Raw genomic sequence first — 16,503 nt, forward strand, 5'->3', positions numbered from 1 at the left:
GAATCCAACAGGATTCTCTACTATTCTACAAGTGTGGCCTGTTCATGGCGATCAGAGTAATTTTTATCCTGAAACTAGGTTTGAAATGGATTTAGATTATCAGTTTCATCCAAATATGCCTGCTTATAGCCATATTCACCAAAAATAAGTTTGCGAGAAGACATTTCTTTGATAGATTGCACTGCATTCCTTCAAAGCGGTAGTGAAGGGCTCATATTAACCAGCACAGAATCCAATAGCCTCTCCTGCCAAACTTACATTAGGCAGGATGGGCATGGGTCAAATGAGCAAGCAGCAATGTCAACAGCTCCAAACACTTGATCCACATCATGAGGCATCAACAACTGAAATTCATCCAATAAATCTGAAGAGGAGGCGCTGGACATTTCTGCTCTAATTCCTGCTACTAAAGTGGAATGCAAGAAAGAATGATTTGAGTTATTTGATCTACAAAGCACTCTGCAAAACTGTTCCCAGCCCACCACAGAAGGTTCTAAAGCCCCATAAAAACGCACATTATACTGGAGCAATGCCTTCACCACTCAGTATCTGTGCAATCTCCAGCAGACATTTTTGGAACGCACTCTCAGTGAGGGCAGAGAAAGATCACTGTCATAGCACAAGCCTTCAAACTGGCTCCAATCCATGTTCAGTCAAGACTGGCCATTTATCCAGTACTTACTGATTTTATTTCATAAAATTTATACACCGCTTGATTGTAAAACCAAACAAACAAACCCTCAAAGCAGTTTGCACATTTGTACTCTAAGAGATGACTCTTTGCCCTCACTTCCCTGTACACGTGTGGGATCCGGAAAGAAGAGCCACTGTGTAAACTCCCCAAGTTCACTATTCAAAGAGCTTCAAAACAGCAGTTTGGGGCTAGCGTAAAACCATCCAGATCAATTTGCCTTTGAAAGTCCACTAACACTGAGGAGGTTACAGGGATATATGCTCTAACCTTAGCAAGGTAAGTAATCTGTTCTAAGCAAGGTAAGTAATCTTTTCTAAGCAAAGTTGTTAGAGGCTTCCTCATACATGGATTCTCCTATCTTGTCTATTACAGAACACAACATCCACACGGGGGACACAGCCATGGTTGCTATGAAATCCTGGGCAAGGCTTGCAAAGGCGACCCCAGAGTGACGCTGAAGCCCCCAAAGTCCTCAGTACCATACTTTCAGCTTCAAGTGTGAACATGCAAAATGGATTGCAGAAAGGAGATCGAACCCTTATAGACCACAGCAACCCTCTCCCTCCACTAACTACCCCAGAACTGAGAATATCCAGCTGTCAGCTACCGGGTCCAAACAGCTCTCCCTTCTCATCCAGCCAGATCCCTATAACATGCACAGGGTCATTATTAAATATAGTTCGTCCAGAAGAATGCTGATGGAATGCGTCACAAGGATTCCCTTACTGATTGCTTGTCTACGCGGAAGATAAACTGAAATAGCTGCAGCTTGCAATTCGCACCTCTGGACCTTTCAGTGTTATATTCATTTCATACCAAGCAATGTAAAAATATGGCACCCCTATTCCAAAATACATGACGCACCAAAATAACACTAGGTGTGAATTACAACCGTGGCAGTTATTTTAGTTCCAGTTTCCATTAAGGTAGATTAAGATACTCACAGCATATGGGCCCTTCTTTTTTTAAAAATAAAAAAATAAAATAAATACAGGCAGATTCCCAGCTTTGCATTCTTTTGATTTTCAAGCAGACGATCATACTTGTCCTGGGACAAACTTCAGTATGAAGTTCAGCTGCTATTACCAGCTGAAGCCAACAAGTACTACTATATTCTTCATTCCAAAGATCATTTGTGCAAACTCAGCAGCTCTTAAATACACAAGGCCAGAGAAGAGTTTGATTAAGGCGCTGAGCAAGTGGTCTAATTTGGAAAATGAACCACCACCACCCAGATCACTTAACGGCGTTTTCATCTTCCTGCCTTCCTACTACCCCTCAAACCTAAGCATGGCACAAAAATGAGCCACACTATATTAAACAGCCCATGTAAACATACCCGCTTGACTAAACTGTGAACTCAGGGACCCGGGTGTACACTATACCATCTGTCAAGCTTAAACAGAGGGCCACACAATTTTCCGCACCAAATGAAAACTGATTACTGAAGCAGTATGTCCTTTCATAGACATTTCAGAATTGAGAGATAGGCAGACCTAAGCACAAAGGTAAACATTTACTATTAATAGCCCGCAAACCTAGCTTTTGTTAATACAATGGATTACTTATTACCTAGGAAGTGTTTATATTCCAGCTCTTACTATTAAACATGTCATGTAGTAGTTATTTTTAGCTGAACGTCCTTGGGTTTAGCAAAAATGCACCACTTTTGCCCATGAAAACAAAGTGCCCAGACTGCCATATTTCCCAAAGGTTGGCAATTATTCCAGGCTCCTTTAACAAGAGCCAACACCTCTTAACACACAGTGTTTCCTTCACTTCAAAATCTGCTAGAGAGTTGCTTTTACCTAGTTCATCCCAGAGCTGCCTATACTTGTCTGTCATTGCAGTTCCCTGTTGCCTCCAGAGTGACAGGCGAGGGTCAGCCATGAACTGTTCCGTTATCAATGTCAACATCCGAGCACCGTTCGAATCTCTCATCTTTAACATCTCTCGAACCTAGGGTAGAAAATATCAAAGCAACAGAAACAAAATAATAGGTTAGGTGCCCAAAATAAAACATGCTATCCTCTGAAAATGAAAAAAAGAGGGGAGGGAGAAATTGGAAGAAATTGGAAGATAATCACAAAAAGTAAAATGGAGAACTAATGGAGATAAAGGTCACTGGAAGTATGAGTTTAGTTATGGAACAGCAGATACTGTTGATTTGTACCAACTGAGAGGAAAAGTTGTAATCCAACTTAGAAGTATGCAATGTACTGGAAAGTAGGCAAATATAAAAGAGAACTTCAAGTGTTGAAAATATAAGGAGCCACTATCTTATATCTCATACTGAGATATGGGGAATTGTGTTTTCTTATGGAGTTTTCAATGTGATCATCCTCTAGATTCAACGTTTTGACTCTCCAATTACACAAAAAGAAGGCCAATGACAGGGAAATGAATTTGTTTTTAACATGATAGCAGCATACCTAACATTACTGGAAATGAACAAAATACGTCAAATGTGGGAGGAATACAATATTCATATACGATGTTATGAGCCGCCACCATCACATCAAATACAGAATTAATACACATGGAAGGAGAGTAGATAGATGGTACTAATAAGCTGCACTGATGAATGTGCAGAATACAAAAAACCCCTCACGTTAAAGTATGAACATTCATCCTGATATTCACATACGAACTAATTTTTCTTTGTGCAATTATGCTACCTAGATAGTAATGTATAAGCAAATGTACACAGAATCATAGAATGAGCAGAGTTGGAAGGGATCCCAAGAGTCATCTAATCAAATCCCCTGCAATGAAGGAATCTGAATTGAAGCATCAATAACAGATGGCCAGCCAACTTCTGCTTAAAAACCTCCAAGGAAAGAGAGTCTACCACCTCTCATGGGAGTCTAATTCCACTGTCAAACAGCTCTTACTGTCAGAAAGTTATTCCTGTTGTTTAGTCGGAATCTCCTTTCTTGTAACTTGAAGCCATTGGTTTGGGTCCTGGCCTCCAGAGAAGAAGAAGAAAAAAAGCTTGCTCCTTCTTACATGTGACAGTCCTTTAGATATTTGAAGATGACTATCATTTCTCCTCTCAGTCTCCTCTTTTCCAGGCTAAACATACCTCAGCAGCTCCTGGTTGGACTGGAATATGTATTTTAATATGAAAAAGTACAGGAAATTAATCCTCATAATAATGGGAGGAAATTTGTGCTTTTTCATGCCATCTCAAAGGTACTATGCATTGGAAGAATCATTCTTTGAGACACATAATCGACACATCTTGTCCTCTTACAGCTTAAGTGCATCAGTGTCCCAAGTTTCCTTATGACATACTGGGAAAAGAACATACTCCTGTGTTTTGTTTTGTTTTGTTTTGTTTTGTTTTGTTTTGTTTTATACTCCCTACCCTCTCCTCCCACATTTGTCCTTTGGGTTCTGTATATTTTAACATCCATTTCAAATACTGGGTTGAAGGAGAAATAGGTGTCTTTGCAGGCTTCTGTCAGTCTGTTCAGTGCGACTGGTGCCCTGTTTCAGCTGCAAGGCACACACTGATCTGGGACAGGTCTGCTGCCTCCACTCTGTCTTGACATTACATTATTCTAACACCAGCAACCTGCAGCTTTAACTGCCTCTGCCCCAGTTCCATGCAAAGAATTGAGCTTAATTTCAGGCTCCTACTTGGCTCTTGACTCCAGACTTCAACATCCCAGTCTGGACTGAGTCAACTATGCCAGCCTTTCAAGCAGATGACAAGCGTTCCAATTTTCTACCGTTAGTTTCTACTTGTGCCACATTTCTAAACCTTAGTGCAGAAAAAATATGATGTTCCTGTATAAACCTGTTAATAAAAGCATGGAACAGCATGCAAATGTCTGTTAAGATGGCCACCAAAGACTCATCCCTGCAGCTGTCGCACTTAGGCTGTTGGCAACACAGTGACCTAGGGGGAGAACTTCCATCTTACTTAGCCCAGCTCAAAACCTTTCCATTACCTGGAGAGTGAGAGCTAGCATGGGTTGGCCTGGACTATTGTTTTCGACACCAGCTACCTCAAACATCCAGAACAAAAAAAAAAAAAGCCAGCCTCGTAAATGATTCCGCTTTCATACTAAAACTTCTCACTTGAATGTACTAATTCTTCAGTGCAAGCTCAAAACATGTGGAAAGTCATGAGTCAGGCTTCAAAGCTGCAAGCTTCTAAAAAAATATTTGTGGGGTACACTGCATGTCTTTCTTTGAGTCCTAAAAACACATCACAGCCACATTTTCCTAGCAACAAAGAGCGTTGGATTTATTTTTGAAAGCCCTTGTATTCCCCATTTAGCAGTTGGGGGCTTTACATACACTGACACCAAAACCACTAGTAGCCTGAAAAACAACTGATTTTAAGTCACATTGACTTGCACTCCTCCACAGGAGACCACTTAGTAGTAATACCAAACAGTGTTCCAATAAGCAAACAGGGACATCATTAAGGAAGAAGCAAGCCAATTGAAAGGGCCTGCTTGAAAACAGGCCGTGTGTGGATGGAGCATTCATGGCAGCCACAAATATTCCTTCCTACCTACCTTTGCAAAAAGCAAATTGAGTTGCTTCCCTGATCCATGGTATCCACCCTGGGAGAGGAAGAGTTTAACCTGTTCCTGGACTTGCTCTTCATCCAGATGCCAGCAGTTTTCATCATCTATGCTAGCACCAGCTGTTGGATCAGGAGCACCTACAACCACAATAGAAAAATTATACATATATACACACACAGAGAGGGGGGGGGGAGTGGTATTCTTGGTGCATGGGGATCAAGCTGTTCCCGTTCAAAATATGGTGAAGTTATGAATGATTTCTTATTATAATCTCTGTTGTGGTTGCAGTCATGGGTGCTGAATTCTAGCTACCGGCTCTATACAATCAGGCCACTGTACACAGACATAGTGACTTTTAACACACCAAGTGACTGGAGAGGTGTGTTTAAAAGAAAAAGAAAATCAGCCTGCCTGCATGCAACCTCAGAACACAGAGCCCATGTTTTAAAAAGGTGAACACATGCAACAGCCTGATATAGAACAACTGTACAGGGTCACTGCTTGAGTACATGCTTTGCAGGTTCAGCCTCCAGAATCTCAGCTTAAAAGTCTTTCAAGTCTAAGAAAGGTCTATGCCCAAGATCTTAGAGAGCCAGTGGTATGACTCTGTATAAGATCACCACCTTATGTTTGTTATGCTTGATATGGATTAACAGCTGGGGATACTGGCAAACACTGAAAAAGCCAAAGAAAACATGCATAGTCTCTTTTCTTAGTTAAAATGGATTTGCAAGTTAAAGGGTCTTTTCACAGCCAGTAATCACCCTCATTAAGCACACACTTGGACAAAGAGCCTTTCATAGTATTGATCTGTCATTGGACACACCATTTATATGGATACACCTCTCACCAACATTTTATGTAGCCATATTTATAGTCCCCTTTTCCCCAAGGACCTTCCCCCTTTTCAATCTCAAATTCTTTAGTGCTTTTAAAAACCTTTTGTACTGTTCTTGTTCTTTTCTGGTTTCAAACCTGGATTTATCCTGCTGCTAATTTTATTCTGTTTTTGATTTTACGCTTACATTTTATTGCCTTTTTTTAGCATAAATCTATAATACTGTAATCAAAACACTATGCGTTGTTCTTCCCCATGTATCCTCACAACCAACCTACAAGAGGCTGAGAATTGCCCCAGGCCACCCAACGAGTGGTATGGCCAAGTGGGGATTTGAACATGGATCCCTCTGGCCTTAGTCCAAACAGCACTCTCTACCTCACAGGCCAAAAGCCACATTCAAGTGTAAGCTACTAGTACCAACTTTTTAAAAACAAACAAAAACCTGGATATTTTAAGCACAATGTTCCAACCATTTGCACAACATATCTGTCGTAATTTGGCAGACAACTGTTGCACTCGCTTCGAAACTCACTGAAGAGCATCAAAGGCCAGATGTCACCAGAAACACTGAGGACCAAACACTTGAGACTTCAAGACAGTTCTTGACCCTCTTCATATAAGAAAATGAAACTAGGCTTTCTCCAAACAACGTAGTCAGCACCCATTTCAAACATGGTAACAATTCCTGTTTAAGGCTTTATATAAAGTGTTCCCAATTAACCGCCTTCAGAATCAAAAAAGCACATCTAAAGGCATAAACAAACTTGTTTAAAAGTCCTCTCCCCTTTTGTGGCATTGAAAGGGACGCCGGGTGGCGCTGTGGGTTAAACCACAGAGCCTAGGACTTGCTGATCAGAAGGTCAGTGGTTCGAATCCCCATGACGGGGTGAGCTCCTGTTGCTCGGTCCCTGCTCCTGCCAACCTAGCAGTTCGAAAGCACGTCAAAGTGCAAGTAGATAAATAGGTTCCCGCTCTGGCGGGAAGGTAAATGGCGTTTCTGTGCACTGCTCTGGTTCGCCAGAAGCGGCTTAGTCATGCTGGCCACATGACCCGGAAGCTGTACACTGGCTCCCTGGGCCAATAAAGCGAGATGACTGCCGCAACCCCAGAGTCGGTCACGACTGGACCTAATGGTCAGGGGTCCCTTTACCTTTAATTAACCGCCTTCAGAATCAAACAAGCACATCTAAAGGCATAAACAAACTTGTTTAAAAGTTCTCTCCCCTTTTGTGGCATTTTAAGACATTTTTAATGCATGCCATCAGTATATACTTGATGCAACTTGAAAGTTGTCCAAAAACATTTCTTTAAGGGAAGCCATGGTAACAAGGCACTATAACACCAGAGACTGATACTACTTTGCAAATAGTTGAAAACAAGTAATTGCTCCAGTACAAGTGTGGATAAACAGCAGCAAAATATGTATGTGACAGCAAGCTGTGCTCTTGCACAGTTGGCATAAAATACTTAGAACTATAGGACTAGATATGGCAATCATCATGTTGGCACAATACCAAAGATATTAAATTGTTGTGCTGGTTTCCTGTACCACCTTCTAAGAGGCTCAGATTGGCACATGTGGCTTCCATACATCTCCCATAGAACAGACTCACCTGGCCAGGAACCAAGAACTGCTTAGCTTTGGGCAGGAACCGCATCATGTATCTTCATAATGTTGTCTGAGATTATGCTGCAGTAACTTGCAAGTGTATGGAACCAGTGTGTGGAAGATAGGCAATATATAAAGATGCCATTGGATTGTTAAGAAATCTTTGTACTGGAAACTGGTTTTTCTAGAAAAAAACATTGCATGTTCACAAGTATGTTGCAAGATGACCTCAGAGGTTCCTCCCAAGTCTATTACTCTATACTGTATTGAAAACACTAGGCTGAAGGCTCATTCACAAAACTTGTTCTAGGTAAACAAGCAAACAAACACTAAGTCTTCAGAGAAATAACACATTTGAAGCGATTTGCACCATATTATAGCTGGTGGGTTAAGGGGAAAATATGATACAATGTCTACTATTTTACATCAAGGATCCAGCTAGGCTAGCATCCTGAGCCACACCATGGCCAGCCCAGATGCCTCCAAGAAGCCAGAGATAGCTGAGATGCTGTCAACATCCTTAAAGGTTTCATCTACATACTTCTCTGATTTTCTCAGCTTTGCTATCTTAGCCTCAAAGGAACAAACAAATATTCCCCAAGAGCTAACAGCTCAGTGCACCAAGCACACACCCACGACTTCTGCCCTGGAGACAGTCAGTCATAATATGTGACATATTATGGAAAACACCAATTATTCCTCCACACCCTTGCTGATTTTCTAGCTTCTAGACTCGTGTCTTCAAAATGTCATGTGTGTGTGTTTATAAAGCTGAGCACTGTGTTGAGGAGTTGGTATTCAAGCTCACTGTGGTGACTTGCCTAAAGCCACCTAGTGAGTTAGTGAGATTTAACTTCCTAATTCACAATGCATTTCATGTATTTCATTTCTTTTTTATTAAATTATTTTTAAACCCAACTCTCAATGTACATTGCCTTCACAAGGCAGTGTACAGAAATAATAGTTAATCAAAGTGTAGCAATGAATCAAAATCAGTTTTATAAAATTTAGTCTTGGGTGCTGTAATACACTGGCTCTAAGATGCCTTCCATTGAAGTTGTGGCGATTCACCTAGTCAAATTAGGATGCACCATAACATATATATGAGATTCAGCCATTAAAACAACAACTTTTTTTTCTTATTTTTTTGCCTACCTTTTGCTAGCTAGTCATTTTTTCAAGACCATATTCCACAGTTTCAAAGACTATTTCAACTACTTCAACTTACCTATGAAGTATCTTGAACAACACACATTCTCTCAGGCCAAGGCCATCTGGAATGTCTCATTCTGAACTCAAGTTGGTGCCTGAAACTGTTAACTCCTAAGCACCAGCTCAGGCCTCCACCATCTCATGCCCTCCAGATGTTTTGAACTACAGTTCCATCAGCTCCGTTCAAGACAGGTTGGGAAAGGCTGCAGTACTTAATTTGAGGCTGAGGGATCCAAAACAGTGGTGGTGTGACTCTGTGGACATTCCCAGCACCTAACATTCCATGGTTGATACCGGTATCATGAACATGGGCAGCTGGTAACTGCATAACTGAATGGGCATGGTATCCACCAATGGAGTTGTACCTTTCTGATAACTACAGGGCAGGGGAGGGAAAGAATTGGGTAATCAGAGCTGCAAATACCACACAACCTTTCCAGCAAGAAAATAAAGATGTGCCGAGTTTTTCTAGTCGGTATTCTATAAATGTCCCAGGACAAAGTTAGGGGGGGGGGACTAATGAAAAACATGTGACATTTAAGTCTTCCCAGGGCAGTTTGACCAGTGTTGTTTTTGTTTTTTAAAATGCCACAACAAGAGAATTATTCGCCTGATCTACCAATTTGAACGTGGCCAAGCTGTGCTTTAAAATCCAGGTTCACAGGTAGGACTTCATTGTTTCAATCCTTTTCTGCAAAGGAGCTAATGCGCAGAATCAGAACAGCTCTGGTCAGTGTAGCCATCTTATCAGCTGCATGACTGACATTCATGACTGATGTTCAAATAATTCCAACAGCTGCAACCGAACAAGTTCTGTATACCTCTTTGGGGACAAAGTTCACTAAGAAAATCTACTGCCACAAGTCAACTATTATGTAGTTTTCAGATGAGGGATGGGTATCACAATCAAGACAGTACAGCTTACCATATGAAAGGCTGAAACAGACTTTTCCTCATACTTTTTACTTCAGTACTAACTAGTTTTTGTCAAGCTTAGTTATAAAAACTAAAAGAACGACACATATGGAGACGGAAGAGGTTCAACGTATCTAGACACAGCTCTAGAACACATTCAAAACTTGTTTCTTCCATAAAATCTTCAGAACCTCTCTGCAAACACCTCCATAAACAGACTGAAAGCCATCTCAGGAGCGTATGGCAGTGGGACACCACTTGAAACTGCCTTTCTATGGTAGCAGCTCAGTGCTCCATGGGGCAGGCTATTTGTGTGTACCATGTAAACAACACTGTTTTCTACACAGCCTTTATAGGACATATTCACATATACAGAATAATTAAAATGGGAGATACTTAAATAAGGGGGATGGGTTGCTGGGTGAGAGGAGTTGGAACTCAAGATGGTTGAAAAGCCAACTTCCCCACCTCACAGATGCCTGGAGCAACATAAACATTTTTCAGAATAAATCCCTTGCCTTGCTAAATAGCACCCAGTTAGCTTCTACAAAATACGCCTCACTTTCCAACCCCAATATGACTCCTTTCCATATATTGCCACTCCAAATTCCTTTGGCACCACTGCTACTGCACCCCAAAGGATCCTTCCTTCCCACAGATGACAATTCTCCACCATATGAACCCTACTTTAACATAAGCCTTAAAAATCTGCCAAATCAGCTGTCTCATCCATCCTGGTACCCTAAACAGGTGTTGTCATTCAAGTACTCATCTATTGCACACCACCAACCACTCTATACCCTTCCCTCTTGGGTGTAAAAAGCAAGCGATACACAAGGCTCGTGTTCAAATCCCTACGCTGCCTTATGCATCGCATACTCCTTGACACGTGAGTTGCTAATTTATAGGGAACAATGGGAGATACTGGTGCTGAACAACCCTGTGCTATCCATTGCTGAGTTATATTTTCTTCTATGTATATTAGCTCTAGCTCCAAGTAAAACAGAGTGAAGCAAAAGGTCCTGTGATGCCCACACTGAGGAATCCAGGAGCCTATATTTTGGACAGTCATGGTACAAGAAAATTTCTAAGGCTGTGTTTACACAGTCATTGCTGTGAACTTATTTCATTGTTATGTTGCTTATTGATAAGACATTCCTAAGATGAAGATGCAGATTTAGGCAAAACCCCCGTGTCTTCTCAGCCTCACGTGTGTCATGTTGTGGACCCTGGTATCCCTGAAAATAGTTCAACGTGTCCAGAAGTCTAACATTCTGTTTCTTTACCCAGGTATTTGAACAGATTTTACTGAAAGTTTCCACCTGCTTTAAAGTTTCATTTGCTGTCTTAATTGAGGAGGTTGGGGTTTTTTTGTATTTGTTCCATGCTATACACTGCCTGAAATCTGGTATACAAATGTTTCCAAATAAAATCCTTCCTGTGTTATTTATGGGACTAACTACCATTGTTAGTTTTTGACACTATAGTTGCTCAAGAACTATCATAGGATGCCTATAAAACCATATGAAGTCGCAATCATCTGCAACCTTTGGAACATGGTTGGGTCAAGTATTGCTCTCCATCCAGGCATGTCACAGTGATGGCATTAGACACTACTGAAGTTTTCAGAGTACTGCCTCCCCACACAATATACACTTAAGCAGCTACAGAAGCCACCCTTTGTTTTGTCCTGTTCCTGATAATTCCATATCTGCTTGGACCTCAAGCAACTGAACGTATTATATTCTCTCCCAGTATTAGCTGGGCCTATTATGATCATCCTTCCGAAAAGTATGTGTAACATTCCTTACTAGATGTTTTCAGTCAAGTCTTTCACTGCATTGCCTAAAGTAGTCCAAGGTGAAATGTGTCTTTTATTGCTGTAACTGTACTTGCAGGTGAATCCATAAAGTCCAGTACATCACCACAGATAGAAGAATATCAGTAAGCCTGTACGCTGTACAGGAAGCTAACTCACCATGAACTTGATTGATCTCTGAATTCTGAGAAAGGATTTCATCTGCTAATTTCTGAGCAGTTGGCAAAACTTCTGTATGGTGCACTGTGATCAAATACTGTACAAACTTTTGTAGTTGGTCTCTGTTCATTTGAAAGAGAGTCTCTGAAATGGGAAGATGCAGTTTGACCTGATCTGGCTTGCGAATCCGGTACAAAGAAAGTGCCACGACGTGGGCACAGTAAAATATGTCTTTGTTTCCACAGCTACAGGTCACTGAGGTAATCTTGCAACGATCAAAGCTGATAGCTACATTGCAAACAGTTTCTGGCTCCGATTGCATTGCAGGCTCCGTCACTGTGCCACTCAGGTGGAAACCTGTTCATTGAAGAAACAAAAGAATAAAAAAGGACAATTCAGTCAAGTGTCTACGATTGCCATTTTAAGTGAGAAAAGCACTGTAGTTCATCAACAAGTAGAATGAAGTTTTAAATAGAGACAGTCTTAGACAGCAACTGTGGTCTTCGGCAGCAGCCACTAAAAGTCACCCAAAGGAACAGTGTGCATATAAATAGCTTCGTACACACAAAGTGGTCATTGTGGTAGAAAATGACTACAGAAAAAAACAGGAAACAGACTGAACAGGCCAGTGCGCTAAGCCTCCATTACTTTAGAAGTCTCATGGCAGTACATTTTCCAGCTCCACAGACAGCAAACACTAGTTAGAACCTTCCATCAGTGGAATCTGGCAGGACTTAACTGGATTCAGTATGAAGAAGAAAAAGAGTTCACATGAATGTCAAAACAATATTCAGTGGTTCTGTAGAGGTTACTCAATTAATTCTATACTGTTCATCTGTATTTGTTTCACAGCCTGATAATGAGAATACACCTTCACAGGAAGAAATAACCATTTCTAGATCACTGATGAGTTTACCCATGTGTTCAGACCTAGAAATACCACGAACACTTAATCTTAGTTATGCAGTGCTCTTAAGGGAAGAATGCACATGAGTGAAATGGCCATTATGCATATACATATTTTTCCCTTGTGTAAATGTGTATGCAGCCAAAATAGGTAGAGTGCAGTTAGCAGAACATCCTTCTGCTATAACATTTACTCCTAATAGGCCTACACAAACTTTAACATTGGCCTTCAAGTACCACATATGCCTACTGCAACTTCAGCACAGACTTTGGAGGAGGAGGAGGAGAAGAAAAGCCAAGCTACACCATCATAACCATGGCAAAACACTTTTGTGAGGATGTACATGTCACTGAGGAAAGTTGCATAACATAATGCTCCCCCATGCAGAAGAGGATCCCTTGCACTCAGAAAACTTGCATGCGGGGTAGGAAAGCGTATCCTACCGTTCTGTGCTGTGCTAAATTTATCATATGGACTTAGTTGTGGGGAAAGCATTTAAATATGTGATACCTTGCCTGCAATGCAAAGTAATACAATCCAGGAAAGGATCTACAGTGCACTTTTACTGCACATTTAATCCACTTTTGAAATGTCCTCTGTCCGCAAAGGTTGACTGTAGATTTGTCCTAGCCTGTAGTTATGTATTAAAAGCTATTTCAAATAAAACCAGTCACAGTACCAACACGACTCTTGTACCAACGATTAGATAAGGAGTATCAAAGATTAAATAAAGGGTATCAATTTTGCATGTCCAAAGCATTGTGAAACAAAAGATTGATGTGAGCAACTTTGGGTGTGTCTTGTTAGCAAATGAATGTTAATGAAGTGAAAGGCAAGACAAACCAAAATGGAAAGGGAAGAGAAATAAAGCACTGAGCTATGATTCATGAAATCCTTTTGGAGTGACACTGGTTCTCTACCTGCCCATAGGAATCCAATCCATTTCCCACATAATTTTCAATTAGTAATCTCTTCCTGACCATAAAAGACATTAATTAATTTTATTTATTCATAAAATGTATATACTGCTTGAGTGTATTTAAAAAAACCCCTTGAATTGATTTACAAATAAGATAAAACAGTATCACTAAAAAAGATGTTATGAAAAAGTAGAGCTAGTGTCATCAGCATACTGATGGCACCTCATCCCAAAACACCTGATGACCACTCCCAGCGGCTTCATGGAGGTATTAAATGTGGCACCCCATAACGTAGCTACCAGGGGGGCAAAAGCACTCTCCCAATGCTACTGCCTCTGGACTCGGTCCTGAAGGGAGAATCAGAACCACTGTAATACAGTGCCCCCAATTCCTACTCTCCAGAGATGGTCCAGGAGGATACCATGGTCAATGGTATGAAAAGTCGATGAGAGACTGTCTTTACAGGGGGGAAACCAGAAGCCTTACCCAGCATTAATGTTTAGGCAATCAGCTCTCCCCACCCCCCACCCCATTGAAATGTACTATTTTTAAAAAAGCATCTACAGTAATGCAAAGTTTTGATATCAACTCAGTGGCTTGGTAGAACATGAGACTCTTAATCTCAGGGTTGTGGATTCAAGCCCCACGTTGGGCAAAAGATTCCTGCATTGTAGGCATTTGGACTAGATGACCCTTGTGGCCCCTTCCTACTCTATGATTCTATGATCTTGAGTTTCCCCTCCACAAAAGGAGGGGCTCCATCTGTTCACAGAAGGGTCTTTGATCCAGCAGAGACTCTTAATGGTGGAGGTGATTTGTGCCGATTAACCCTTTCCCCTGCAGCACTCCACAGCCCTCCCATCTGGAGATTTTCAGGGAGGGAAGAGGAGGGGCAAGGAGAAATCAGTGGCGATAGTGTTCCTTTTCTACCAGTGGAAGCATCCCACAACTGCTCCTCTCTAACTGGGAGGATATTGCATGGCTCTATACAGTACTGAAACACAGGTACAGGGTTCATACAAACCCAAAGAACACCTGTGGCCTCTCTTGATTCGAGTATGGCTTGTAGCAACTACAAAGCAGCTCTAGTACTGAAATGATTAAGCAAGAGAAGAAGGAACACAAACACATTTAGCCAACTTGAGACTTGCTATACATGCTGTTGGCAATTTTCATATGGAGGTTTTTCTCTCTTCTGGACGTTATCCTTCTTTCTTCGGTATAATTTTACTTTTTACTGTAACCTCGTATATTTTCCAGTCAAGACAGCAATAAAAGGCCACAGAAAACCGCAGCAGCGAACACTTCCAAGATGAGGAGCTGGGATGGTCAGACGACACCAACCTCAAAATTCCAGCTGCCTGGAAAGACCAAGGCTCCCAGTCAAGTGCCTAACATTGTGGTCAGGCAACCCTAAACTATGCTCTCTCTGAAGGGGCACAAGGGCTGACTGACACCCCACAAACTGGGACCAAGCATGATAATGGCCAGACATCCAGTCACAGAGGAAACAAGTGATAATGTCCAAGGTTAAAGTAAGATTTGTTTGAGACAGAACTTCCTGTTCTCATTATGACCAGTTGCAACTTTAACCCAGTTCAGACTACAAGGCCAAGTGATAATGTTTTTGACAGAACTCCATTTGCTAGTCCCCTGCACCCATCTGTTATTCTCAGTTTTCATGTCAAGTAGCTGCTATATCCCACAAGCTTAGCCATCAGCTGAAAAAGCCAGTACAGTGGTACCTCTGGATACGAACTTAATTCGTTCTGGAGGTCCGTTCTTAACCTGAGACCATTCTTAACCTGAGGTACCACTTTAGTTAATGGGGCCTCCCGCTGCCACTGTGCCGCTGGTGCAGGATTTCTGTTCTCATCCTGAGGTAAAGTTCTTAACCCGAGTACTACCTCCAGGTTAGTGGAGCCTGTAACCTGAAGTGTTTGTAACCTGAGGTACCACTGTAGTATGCACAGCAAGAATTCAGCTCATCTCCCTTCAACGTTAAACCTGTACTGGATGACTAAACATTGGTCAGAACATTGGTCATTCCAGCTCAGTATTGTCTACACCACCTGACGGGGGAAATACTCAGTCCCACCAGGAGATGCAGAGGATTCAACAAGGGACCTTCTGCATGCAAAGCAATGCTCTACCACTGAGCTACAGCCCTTCCCCGTAAGGATCTGTAGATCTCAATGCACAAAGATGCACAGCTCAGTGCAATTCCATGATGCTTTAACTCAGATTCTTGCATCGCAGGGTGTTGGTCTAGATGACCCTCAGAGTCCCTTCCACCTCTACAATTCTATAATTCTATAAATGAGGACATCACACTAAATCCAATGTTCTCTAACTGCCTTGCCACAGCACTACGCACACTGAGCTCCTCAAAGGGGTGTGTTGTTTCCAATAGGCAAAACTAAGAACTTTACTGGCAGGAACCTGCCAAACCAAGTCACAGAGTTCTCAGCTGCCACACATAAACCACCCATAATATCAGTTTAGAGACAAAAAGACAGACAGACAGACAAGTATGATGTAGAGAGAAATGTTCAGCCACCTCACTAAGTCAATCACATGTTAAAACAAACCTAAAATAACCCATTCTTTTTACCCTTCCATTCACTTTTAAAACTTACAGCTTTTGTTTCTGTTCTCCCAGAAGAGCCAAAGATTACTTCCTGTTCAATACTTTTCCGCTACGGTAAAGCAATGTTAAAGATTTGTCTCCATGCAAAGGAATTAATGTTTGTTCCAAAATAATATCACTCTCCCTACAGCCCCTTGACCTTTACTTTACTCCAATCAAAGCCTACACACACAAAATGAAGGGCAACACTAGTGACTTCTGAAGAACTATAGTCATGTAACGAATTTCAT

At 41.5% G+C, this 16,503-nt stretch overlaps 1 protein-coding gene across 5 annotated transcripts in view; it reads right to left on the reverse strand.

Moving 5' to 3' along the window:
- The window catches only part of ZSWIM6 (zinc finger SWIM-type containing 6), a 93,698-nt gene that overhangs the window by 38,594 nt on the left and 38,601 nt on the right, over nt 1-16,503 (reverse strand). For all 5 annotated transcript variants that reach the window (XM_083465177.1, XM_083465176.1, XM_083465175.1 and 2 more), the window contains 3 exons: nt 11,797-12,153; nt 5,230-5,378; nt 2,503-2,653 (listed from right to left, as the gene is read on the reverse strand). In XM_083465177.1, coding sequence (XP_083321303.1) covers nt 2,503-2,653; nt 5,230-5,378; nt 11,797-12,153 — 657 coding nt within the window. The remainder of the gene's footprint in view (nt 1-2,502; nt 2,654-5,229; nt 5,379-11,796; nt 12,154-16,503) is intronic.

This window comes from Podarcis liolepis, assembly GCF_965112155.1.
Source record: "Podarcis liolepis genome assembly, chromosome: 11".
Classification (NCBI taxonomy): Eukaryota; Metazoa; Chordata; class Lepidosauria; order Squamata; family Lacertidae; genus Podarcis; species Podarcis liolepis.